Source organism: Lampris incognitus, chromosome 9 (genome assembly GCF_029633865.1).
Source record: "Lampris incognitus isolate fLamInc1 chromosome 9, fLamInc1.hap2, whole genome shotgun sequence".
NCBI classification, from domain to species: domain Eukaryota; kingdom Metazoa; phylum Chordata; class Actinopteri; order Lampriformes; family Lampridae; genus Lampris; species Lampris incognitus.
Window position 1 is genome coordinate 51,595,700 of NC_079219.1, and position 13,029 is coordinate 51,608,728.

The following is a 13,029-nucleotide window of genomic DNA, read 5'->3' on the forward strand; positions in this document are numbered from 1 at the left end:
TAAGATTTTCGTTGGGAGTGACGAAGATGGACAGGATTAGGAGTGAGTATATTAGAAGGACAGCCCACGTTGGATGGTTTGGAGACAAGGCAAGAGAGGCGAGATCTAGATGGTTTGGACATGTGTGGAGGAGAGATGCTGAGTATATTAGGAGAAGGATGCTGAATATGGAGCTGCCAGGCAAGAAGAAAAGAGGAAGGCCAAAGAGGAGGTTTATGGATGTGGTGAGTGAGGATATGCAGGTGGTTAGCGTGACACAGGAAGATGCAGAAGACAGGAAGAGATGGAAACGGATGATCCGCTGTGGCAGACCCTAACAGGACTAGCCGAAAGAAGGCAAGTAAAAATCTGAGTCATGGTCAAATTAATGTTGACATTAATGGTTGCTCAAAATCCATTTTTTGAACCATGGGGAAAAGAATGGAAGTTTGGGCAAGTTTTAAACTCAGCTGGAAGCACATTTCAATGTTTAATGGTCATTAATGAAAAAGAAGATTGTCCAATGACAGTCTGCCACAGAGGGATGCTTAAATCCAAGCTTAGGGCATATCGAGAGGTTCTGCTCATTTGTTCAGCGCAGAGCGGAAAAAAAGTTTCAATGGTGGAAACAGAATAAGATTTTCAAAACTTAAAAGACTATTTGGACAATTTGTTAGAATGATGGTGATTTAATGATTTACTATCAAAAACTTTTAAGGCTTGTTTAAAAGAATCTCAATTGTCCAGAACGGTCTTACTGGCCTGGGACCAGCAGAGTATACAGTAATGAACTTGTGAAAAAAATTAGATTATACAAAAATGTTTTTGATGCTTCTGTTGTTATTGAGTTTGTAATATGTATAAATTCAACAATGTTATATTCCAACATTTTACTCGTGTTTTTAATATCCAACAGTCAAATTGGAATCCAAAATCAAACCTAAATATTTAACCTCATTAACATTTTTTATTATTTGTCCATTAATACTAAGCTGTGGATACACGGTGTTTGCTTTTGTTTATTAGCAAAATACATCATCACTGTTATTTTATTCAAAGTAAGATGAGTCACTTGGTTACTTAGCAACTTTATGAAGCATCAATGAGAGCTTAGCGGCACCTCTTCAGCATCTCTCCGATGAGTGTATATGACCGTGTCATCAGCATACATCTTCATATCCACATCCCCACAAAAAGATGAGAGATCAGTGATGTATAAACTGAACAAGTGCGGCCCCAAAATTGAGCCTTGTGGCTCTTCCATTGTGCATGATTTTATTGATGACAGTTCATTATTTATACGAACACATTGTGAGCGATCAGATATATAAGACCATACCCAATTCAGGTTACTAGCTGAAGGTTTGAATTTGGACGACTTTGATGGAAGTATTGGATAACTCACTGTATCAAATGCTTTATGTATGTATTTTATCAGGGGTAAAAAAAAACCCTGATAAACTCTATAGGCTACATTGTCCTTCTTAATAACTCTGTGACTGTGTGGACATTAAAGAAGCTGTCAGGTGTGCTGCACCAAGGTGAATTGCGCCCCCCCCTCAAAAAAAAAATTGTTAGCACCAGCCACCACTGGACTCAAGACTAGCCACCGCTATTGAGGTTCAGCAAAATTTAGAGGAAAATGCACCAGGCATAGGCTATGATGTACATTTTCGTTGACAAAATGTTAAATCACTTTTTCATTCGGTGTGGCGAGCATAAGAACCATTTTAGGCCTACATCAATGATGAATGAAAATTTAAATGTAAAAAAATTAACCGTTATTCATTTTCATATGATTTTTGTCAAAGCCACAGTGAGCCACTGAAGAGGGGCAAAAGGAGCCACAGGTTGCCAGCCCCCGACGTAGGTGCAAATTAATGCCAGAGTCTTGGTCTAATCATTCAGGACACAAGCAGGAAAGATTTTTTTTTCAGTTTTACATTTTTTTCTTGTTTCCTGAGACTCCACTATCCTATCAATGATAAACGGTTGAAAAATAATGCCAAAAAAAATCACTAGTCATTTTCTGACCTGAGTAATTTCTCCCATGTGTGATTCTTTAGGAGCAACAGAAGTATGCCCAGCTGCAGGAAATCATCAAAAAGCTGGACGAGGAGAAAAAGCGAGGAGACTCCCTGCTGTACGCCATGATTCCCAAAGCTGTGGCGGATCGCCTCAGGAAGGGCATCACAGCACTGGAGACATGCCAGGTAGGAGACAGGGGCAGGACGGCAGCTGGAGGCAGTGCTGCCTCACGTATTGAAACACTTGATATTGAATGGGTTTGGCTCGGTTTCATAAAGGAGTTACAGGGGTGCAAGACAGCAAGGGGTAGCTACTGTGCAACATCACTGAAGCTTGTAGGGATTCAGCCTCTGGCTAAAGGACACTTCAGCAGAGAAGCTGCATGTCACCAGGGAGTTTATACCCGAGTCCGGTTGGGGAAGACAACTGGAAAGTTTTCAAGGCAAGGGAATTTTATCTGAATAGCACATACGCACTTGCAATTCAAAGTGCTCTACATAATTAAAAGTGCTTTATGTAGATATAAAAAAGATTCAAAATAACAAGTAAAGATAAAAAAGGATAAATTAAGGGGTAGAGGAAAATAAAAGTGAGGTGGAATGCATCATATGACAAATTCCGGGTGGTGTGGCGGTCTGTTCCGTTGCCTACCAACGTGGGGATTGCCGGATCGAATCCCCGTGTTACCTCCGGCTTGGTCGGGTGTCCCTACAGACACAATTGGCCGTGTCTGCGGGTGGGAAGCCGGATGTGGGTGTGTCCTGGTTGCTGCACTAGCGCCTCCTCTGGTCAGTCGGGGCACCTGTTCAGGGGGGAGGGGGAACTGGGGGGAATAGTGTGATCCTCCCACGTGCTGCATCCCCCTGGTGAAACTCCTCACTGTCAAGTGAAAAGAAGCGGCTGGTGACTCCACATGTATCGGAGGAGACGTGGCAGTCTGCAGCCCTCCCCGGATCGGCAGAGGGGGTGGAGCAGTGACCGGGACAGCTTGGAAGAATGGGGTAATTGGCCAGATACAATTGGGGAGATAAAGGGAATAAATAAATAAATAAATGTATGTTGGCCCTAAGCCATTGAGGGATTTGTATACAAGCAGCAGCACTTTAAAGTTTTCAACAAAATTGGTTGGAGGTGAACTGGCAAATTTTGCTTTATTAGATATGACAACGGAAACAGCCAGGAAATATAAGGCGGAGAGAGAGAGAGCGAGAAACAAAAGTCCTGAGTCAGATTTGAAACTCCAAAATTACACTTTATGGATTGCTTCATGTTGTGACAGTTGACGAGTTAAAGCTAACACAATGAGCGAGTGCATGCCTGCACAGGTCATCAAGTGTAAATGACAGTAGCAAAGAATACTGCTCTAGTAAGAGCATGCCGTTTAAAGACTGGAGGATAGTCACGTCCACAGTAAACAGGTCTCAGTTTTGCAGCTGGTTGGTTTTCTTTCTTTGGATGTAGCTTTGAAAACAGAATTAAAGATACTACTTCGCCCTATAACTCTGCCAACTCAGCAAAGATTGAAATGACAGGCCTTTGTTTGAGACAGAAAATGATCCAATATTCCCAAAGTAGCTGTACAGTTTATCAAACCTGTGCAAAATTGTGGCCGCATGCATATTAAGTTGTTGACGAACACATGAGTCCCTTGATCAATTATTTCTCTTAAGGCCATATGGCAATCAATTACACCTCAGCTTGTTTCAGTTTGAAATAATTTTCAACTTTTTTTCCCTGGCTATTTACTTAAATATTTAATACTTTATATATCCAAAACCATTGTAACCCTGTGTGTGTTGTGTTGTGTTGTGTTATGTGCATATGTATATGCATATGTGTCAATTCAGGTCTTCCCAGATGTGACCATCCTGTTCAGTGATGTGGTCAAGTTTAACGAGATCTGCATCCACATCACACCCATGCAGGTGGTGGACATGCTCAACGAGATCTACATCGTCTTCGACACACTCAGTGAGAAGCACAACGTCTACAAGGTCGGCTCAGGACGGGTCAAGCAGTACACATTATATTTAGTTGCGTGATTCAGCTGAGGTCGAGTTGAAAAATTAATGTCATCCAGTGGCTAGTAGGCTCTCCACCTTACCTAGATATCTAGCAATATGGCTGAAAATAAGATGGTTGCATAAAACTGTAATCCTGTAGATTCACATATAAACATCATTTTTATTACTTTTTATTGCTGATTTATTTAAAATCATAAACCATGATCCAAACCATTAATGCTTTTTTTTTAGTTGCTCTATTTAAAGATTACTATCAGGGAGGAGATTCCCTGTAAAAATGATAGGGTGCATAGCATTTTCCATCTTCATCATAGCAGCCAAATGAGGAAGAAGAAGGCAGGAAGTGTTGAATCTGAAGAAGTTAAGTTGTTATGTCTAAATAAGCTGGTAGAAGACCTTTACCAACAGGGTCGATTCAGTTGAACTTATTTTCATTAGACCATGAAAGCATAAAGAAACATCTGTTCCCTGTTCGCTCCATTGCATAAAAAAAATACAAAATGGTGCAAGATAAAATACTGAGCTCATAATAACGAATGAAGTAGATTCCTGATCTACAACTAGAGCTTAGAGAACTTGGGTAAATACAAAGCTAACAAAACCCATCAAAAATGCAGAAATTAAAATGCCTCCATATGTGCATACCACCACTAAATAACTTCCCTTTATGATTATTTTGGAAGGAAAGTGGACTTAAACCTCATATTTCTTTGTTCCAGGGCAGTAGTTGAAGAGGGAACACAACACAGTAGCTCTTACAAACCCAACTCGGAAAAAAGTTGGGACGGTATGGAAAATGCAAATAAAAAAAGAAAGCAGTGATTTCTGCCATTTAGATTTTTTTTTTCTCAAACACCCTGAAACATTACAGTACAAAACATACTTTTCATATGGTAGTCTACAGGAAAAGTGCACAAACACAAATGGAAAATGAAAGGTTATTAATAGTGGGGCTCTAAAGAACCCCACTATTAATAAGTCTGAGGACGTTACCCCACAGTGAATTTAGACATGGAGTCCTTCAGTTTGGCTAGCATTAACTCATACGAGGCTGTAACCATCATGAGTTTGATCCGGTCCTTATAACAAGGTGTGCTTGTATTTTTCCAGTTCCTTAGTAGAATCATGGCTGCATTAAGAAAGCCTGCGAGGGCTATCCCAAACTGTGCCTTTGTAAGTCCAGCTGGTAGAACAGATTTGTCTCCAAGAAAGCAAAAATGTGGCGAGCTTGGCAAAGGCTAATCAAACCACTCCTCAATTGCCCCAACCACTCAGGTCCAGAATGGGGAAACCAGAGGACAAGTCCCACATGAGGTGTAGAAAAGTACCCATAGAACTGTTACATTTCCAGCACTCATTGCTTTGAATTAGCCCACGTTTTTTAAGTCTGACTGGAGTCCAATAATATCTATGAATTATTTTATAATGTATAAATTTGTTCTTACTATCCCTTACTGGACAACCCATGGACAATATTCTCCCAGACCTCTTGTTCAAGCTCAATGTCCAGGTTCATTTGCCATATTATCTTCAGGCTCTCACTTTTACCATACAAAGCATTTGCTGCCATTTTGTAAAATACAGAGGATGATTGTACAATATTTGGAAGCTTTAAGAACCTTTGCAATACACTTTCACCCTGTCCTGTATTGTAACCCACAGACTGTACACAACTCTGTAATTGGAGGTATTTCCAAAAGTCCCCCTTATCAATTAAATTACGTATATCGATCCTTTAGCCCCTGATAGGAGTAGAACACTGCTTCTCCAAATAGATCAGCAATTGTGGCTAAACCTTTAATGTGCCATGCCCTCCAACAGATTGTTTTCTTCCCTAGCTTAATCACAGGATTCTCTCATAAGGATGAGTAACCTTGTTATCTCAGAAAAACTTTCAACAATGTCCATGACACCTGGAATAGAGGAAGCTGGGTTTGATAGTAGCAACAAAATGGCATCCGCGTACAAAACGGCTTATGCTCCCTCCCGCCAGCACTCCCTTAATTCTCAAATCGTCTCTGATGGACACTGCTAGTGGTTCCACAGACAGAGTAAAGAGCAGCGGGGAAAGAGGACCCCCCTGCCTGGTCCTGTGTCCCAGATTAAAGAAGGGGGATGTAATGCCATTCATAAGAACTGCTGCCCGCAGTGCTGAATATAGTACCTTAACCCATTTAATAAATCCTGCCCCAAAGCCAAAAGCCTGCAAAGTATACGTCAGATAGCCCCATTCCACCCTATCAAATGCTTTCATGGCGTCAAGCGAGAAAGCAGCAACTGGAACATCTTCTTTACGATTTAACCACAAGTGGGCATCTAAGGTTGTCAGCTGATGATCTACCTTTAATAAAACCGACCTGGTCATCATTAATAACTTGATGGAATTTTCTCCACTCTCATTGCTAATACCTTAGTCAAAATCTTGCCATCTATATTTTCCAGACTAATTGGCCAAAAACTACTTGGCCAATTACTTTTTTCAGCAGTACAGTCTTTACTGCATCATTAAATGTTGGTGGCAGCTGTCCCTCTGCCAGCACTTCTGTATAAACTTCAGTCAGAATAGGTGCTACTATGTCAATGTTCTTCCTATAATATTCAGCTGTCAAGCCATCTAAGTCTAGTGATTTACCGGACTTCATTGATAATATAGCCTCTCTAACTTCAGACTCGTCTACAGGCACATCCAACATCTCCACTTGGGCTGGGGACGCCGTAGGATGATCTGTTTTTGAAAAACACTCCTGATAATTGCCTTCATCTACAGATGCCTCTGACAATTATACAATTTCTCACAAAAGCTTTTGAAGGCCTTGCTGATTTCCACATTATCTGTTAAAACGTCCCCCCCTCATTAATTGCTGGAATTGAAAAGCTGGCATCTTTTTGTTTCAGATGTCTTGCCAACAGCTTGCCATATTTCTCTCCACTTTCTTAGAAGCCTGTTTTTAATCTAAAGAGGGTATGTTCTGCCCTCTTATTGTATATCTCTGTTAGCTGATATTTCAAGTCACAGATTTTTTTTTAAACCGGTAGTCACTGTAAAGTTGTAACAGCTCATTTTCAATGTTTTTAATCTGAGATGCAAGCTCTTTAATTCTCGTGTTGGTCAGTTTTTTTTAGAGAACTAGCTTGTGAAATTAACCAGCCCCTTATTTATGCCTTTGATGCTTCCCACACCATCCCCAGTCTCTCTGTTGAGCCAATATTATGATCAAAAAATCCTTAAGGTAGGTTTCCAAAACAGTCTTAAATATGAGGTCCTGAGGCAGCGATGCATTTAGTCTCCACCAATTTACCCTATTTCCACTCGACTTAATCACTATGCTTAACTCTACTGGAGCATGATCAGACAAAGCTATCACCCCAATCTTTGAATCTGCCACTTCCTCAATAATTTCTCTAGAGAACAGGAAATTGTCTGTCCTTGAGTATGATTTATGCATATGTGAAAAGGAGATGTACTCGTTTTCTTGGGGATTGACCAACCTCCATATGTCTACCAGACCAAAGTCTTTCATCATCAACTGTATAGCTAATCTATCCCTTGGCACAACTCTATGATATGTTGTTCAGGTCTAATTGGGCATCTTGCACCTGGCTGAAGTCCCTAGCAATCAATATTTGACCCTCCTCAATTTCTCCCATTGTCTTGTTAACCATATGAATGAAATTACTGCCCTTTCTGTTTCGAGCATATACATTACGTGTTAACTTTTACTTCATTAGTGGTGGCCTGTATACATATCATCCTGCCCTCGTCATCCTTTTATGAATAAGTACAGCTAAATTCAGTTTCTTATGCACTAATAATACCAGCCCATTCTTTTTACTAAAAAAATATTTATGAAACGACTGTGCTACTCAGTCAGGCTTAAGTTTGTCTGCTTCTTTGCCCTCCATGTGTGTCTCCTGAATCAGGGCTATATCTGCTTTGTTACAGTGCCTTGCAAATGTATTCAACCCCCTTGACAGTCATCACTAATTTCTGGATTATAAAAGATACTCAAACATCTGTTCCTGAACAATATTATTTTTGTGAACCCATAAGCTCTAACAGCTTGTTCCCAAAGCCAAAATAAGTTGTGTTTCGCTGACTTTTTATTGATAAATTAAAAACTAAAATATAGTGCTTGCATAAGTATTCAACCCCTTGTACTCTGAAAGCTCCAAGTTTACACAAATGACAAATTATTCCTAAAACAAACTCAGGTAAACACAATTGGACATAATTAGTGTTCACCTGTAAGATATTAAAGTAACAGTCTCATTTTTGGGTATAAAATGCACTCTATGTAAAGTTCATTAGCTGGGCGTGAATCTTTTCAGTCGGCTTTCAGGGCCTGCCACTCCACTGAAACGGCTCTGACCAGAGTGGTGAACGATCTGCTAGCTATGGACTCTGATTCCACTTCTGTGCTTCTACTACTGGACTTCAGCGCAGCCTTCGACACCACTGATTACTGTATACTATTAGACACAATAAATTGTAATTTTGGTGTCTCTGGCTTAGCTCTCTCTTGGCTTAAGTCCTACTTGTCTGGAAGAACACATTGTGTCCGCTATAATAATATATCAAAATTCTCTGACATTAAATATGATGTATCTCAGGGCTCAGTTCTTGACCCTCTACTTTTCTCTCTATATTTCAGCTCTTGGTCAAATTATATGCAGCCATGGCATAAATTTCCTTTGCTATACTGATGATACTCAGCTGTATGTGCCTACAAGGGCTGATGATCATACTCGAATAATTAATTTAGAGGCCTGCTTGGCTGCTGTGAAAAATTGGATGTCACCAAATTTTCTGCTTTTAAATTCAGATAAAACTGAGATGCTGGTCATTGGCCTTGCTTGACACAGACACCAATATGATCAAGTAAAAATAACAACTGACAACTCTGTGATTTCACAAAGTTTGGCAGCCAAAAATCTTGCTGTTACATTTGAGCCCAGCCTTTCCTTTGATAAGCACATTAAAGAAATTGCCAGGACTGCCTTTTTTCACTTACGTAACATAGCTAAAATTCAGTCTTTCCTGTCCATGGCTGATGCAGAGACGAATACATGAATTTGTTTCATCCATACTTGATTACTGTAATGTTCTGTTTTCAGGTCTGCCACATGCTAGTATTAAAAGTCTTCAGATGGCTCAGAATGCTGCAGCTAGACTCCTAACTAAGACCAGAAAATGTGACCATATTACACCAATTCTTGCCTCCCTTCATTGGCTTTCAGTCCATGTTAGATCGGACTTTGAGGTGCTTCTGCTGACTTATAAAATCTTAAATGGGCTTGCCCCATCTTATCTGTCTGATCTCCTTAAACCGTACATTCCATCTTGAGCTCTTCACTCTCAAAATACAGAGCTCCTGTGTGTACTCAAAGTTAAAAAGAAGTCAGCTGGTGGCAGGGCCTTTTCCTATCAGGGCCCCATTCTTGTGAACTAACCTGCCTGCTGCCATCAGAAAATCAGAGTCTGTTGAGTCCTTTAAATCCAATCTTAAAACTCAGCTTTTTGTCTTAGCCTAGTTAGTTGCCTTTAAATTGAGTGCTTCACAACCTGTACTGTATGGTGGTTTGGTTTCTGTCTCAGTGAATTAAATTGTCTGTGTTGTGTTGCTGTAAAGCCCCTTGAAGCAAATTTGTAATTTGTGATATCGGGCTATACAAATAAAATTGACTTGACTTGAATTTACCAAGCACTGTTCTGCCAACAAGACTTTACCATAGACAGTGCATCTGGAAAGTATTCACACCCCTTCACTTTCTCCACATTTTGTTATGTTACAGCCTTATTCCAAAATGGATTAAATTCGTTTTTTTCTCATCAATCTACACACAATACCCCATAAAGACAAAGTGAAAAAGGTTTTGTAGAAATTTTTGCAAATTTATTAAAAATGAAAAACTGAAATATTGCATGGACATAAGTATTCACACCCTTTGCTATGACACTCAAAATTGAGCTCAGGTTCATCCTGTTTCCACTGATCATCCTTGAGAAGTTTCTACATCTTGATTGGAGTCCACCCGTGGTAAATTCAATTGATCAGACATGATTTGGAAAGGCACACACCTGTCTATATAAGGTCCCACTGTTGACAGTGCATGTCAGAGCGGAAACCAAGCCACGAAGTCAAAGGAATTGTCTGTGGACCTCCGAGACAGGATTGTATCGAGGCACAGATCTGGGGAAGGGTACAAAAAAATGTCTACAGTTTTGAAGGTCCCGAAGAGCACAGTGGTCTCCGTCATTCCTAAGTGGAAGAAGTTTGGATCCACCAGGACTCCTCCTAGAGCTGGCTGCCCAGCCAAACTGAGCAATCGGGGAAGAAGGGCCTTGGTCAGGGAGGTGACCAAGAACCCGATGGTCACTCTGACAGAGCTCCAGCGTTCCTCTGTGGAGATGGGAGAACCTTCCAGAAGGACAACCATCTCTGCAGCACTCCACCAATCAGACCTATATGGTAGAGTGGCCAGACGGGAGCCTCTGCTCAGTAAAAGGCACATGACAGCCCACTTGGAGTTTACCAGAAAGCACCTAAAGGACTCTCAGACCATGAGAAACAAGATTCTCTGGTCTGATGAAACCAAGATTGAACTCTTTGGCCTGAATGCCAAACGTCACATCTGGAGGAAACCAGGCACCTCTCATCACCTTGCTAATACCATCCCTACAGTGAAGCATGGTGGTGGCAGCATCATGCTGTGGGGATGTTTTTCAGCGGCAGGAACTGGGAGACTAGTCAGGATCGAGGGAAAGATGAATGGAGCAAAGTACAGAGAGATCCTTGATGAAAACCTGCTCCAGAGCGCTCAGGACCTCAGACTGGGGCGAAGGTTTACCTTTCAACATGACAACGACCCTAAGCACACAGCCAAGACAACGAAGGAGTGGCTTTGGGACAAGTCTGTGAATGTCCTTGAGTGGCCCAGCCAGAGCCCAGACTTGAACCCCATTGAACATCTCTGGAAAGACCTGAAAATAGCTGTGCAGCGACGCTCCCCGTCTAACCTTACAGAGCTCGAGAGGATCTGCAGAGAAGAATGGGAGAAATACCCCAAATATAGGTGTGCCAAGCTTGTAGCTTCATATCCAAGAAGACTTGAGGCTGTAATCGCTGCCAAGGGTGCCTCAACCAAGTACTGAGTAAAGGGTGTGAATACTTATGTACATGCAATATTTCAGTTTTTTATTTTTAATAAATTTGCAAAAATTTCTACAAAACCTTTTTCACTTTGTCATTATGGGGTATTGTATGTAGATTGATGAGAAAAAAAGGAATTTAATCCATTTTGGAATAAGGCTGTAACATAATAAAATGTGGGGAAAGTGAAAGGGTGTGAATACTTTCCGGATGCACTGTAGATTATTGACTATTGCAAACTGTTCTCTTCTCTAAAATGTCTTTTCTCTCTCTTTGAATGATTTCTTGTCCTTTCTCTTCTTCTGTGTGTGAATGGTGTGATGTGAGTCTCCCTTGTGTGCACATGCAGTCTGTCCTCCTCCCCGGTCTCCATGGTGACAGTGGTCCCCACCTGGACACTGCTTGGCATCCCCCTCATCCCATTTTCTTTTTATAGGTCTTATAAATCCATATAATTTTGTTATCCTGTTTCAACGTTATATATCCTTCTCTCACTGAGATGTGTGACTAATGTGTTTTTTTTTGTTGTTGTTTTTTTTTTTTGTCTACATGGTGATAGTGGTCACGTGGCTCGAGTCCTGAGCTGTTCCAGTGGCATCTGGACACTGCTTGGCATCCTCCTCATCATATTCTTCATATATTCTATAATTTCATTATAATTCTGTTTTTCTTTTTCAATGCTATATTCTGTAAATTGTGTAAACACATCCATTGCACGTTCTCCGTCTTGGGAGAGAGCCCTCCTCTGTTGCTCTCCCTGAGGTATCTTCTGATTTGTTCCCCTGTTAAAGGGTTTGTTTTTTTAGAGAGTCATTCCTTATCCAATGTGAGGGTCTAAAGACAGGATGTTGTGTTGCTGTAAAGCCCCCTGAGGCTAATTTGTAATATCGGGCTGTACAAATAAAATTGACCTGACTTGATTTGGTGCAGAAGCAGCATCCAGGAAAGGCCTAGTCATTTAGGAGAAAAGATGGACCAAGGATCCCCAGTTTGCCAACAAATGTGTGAGAAAATTATTCAAATGTTTAAAAACAATGTTCCTCAAAAAAAGATAAGAAGGGATTTGGATATTTCACCTTCTATGGTGCATAATATAATTAAAAGATTCAAGGAATCTGGAGGAATTTCAGTGTGTAAAGGGCAAGGGCGCAAGTTTAAGCTGAATAACCGTGCTCTCCGATCCTTCAGACGGCACTGCATCAGGAACCATCATTCACCTATAAGCGATATAACCACATGGGCTCAGGGTTACTTTGGCAAACCTTTGTGAAGCACGACAATATGTAGGTACATCCACAAATGCCAGTTAAAACTTTACTGTGCCTAAAGGAAACCTTGTGTTAGCTGTGTCCAGAAGCATTGTTGACTTCTCTGGGCTCGGAGATATCTGAGATGGACCATCACACAGTGGAAATGTGTATTATGGTCAGACGAATCAGTATTTTTTTTTTTGGAAGAAATGGATACCGTGTGCTCTGAAACAAAGACGAAAACTACTATCCAAACTGTTACCAGCAATAAGTCCAAAAGCCAGGGTTTATCATGGTATGGGGTTGTGTCAGTGCCCTTTGAAAAGGTAACTTGCACTTCTGTGATTGCACCGTTAATGCTGACAAGTACATAGCGATTTTGGAGCAACATATGCTCCCTTCAAGACAACATCTTTTCCAGGGACGCCCATGCATATTTCAACAAGACGATGCAAAGCCATATTCTGCACACATCACAAAGACATGGCTGTGGAAGAGGAGGGTGTGGGTGCCGGACTGGCCTGTCTGCAGCCCTGAGCTGTCCCCAATAGAGAATGTGTGGCACATTTTGAAACGCAAAATGCGACAACGAAGACC

At 41.0% G+C, this 13,029-nt stretch overlaps 1 protein-coding gene across 1 annotated transcript in view; it reads left to right on the forward strand.

Moving 5' to 3' along the window:
- LOC130118566 (soluble guanylate cyclase 88E-like) overlaps nucleotides 1-13,029 on the forward strand; it is an 85,806-nt gene that overhangs the window by 56,137 nt on the left and 16,640 nt on the right. The window contains exons 11-12 of the mRNA XM_056287010.1: nucleotides 2,046-2,192; nucleotides 3,855-4,001. Coding sequence (XP_056142985.1) covers nucleotides 2,046-2,192; nucleotides 3,855-4,001 — 294 coding nt within the window. The remainder of the gene's footprint in view (nucleotides 1-2,045; nucleotides 2,193-3,854; nucleotides 4,002-13,029) is intronic.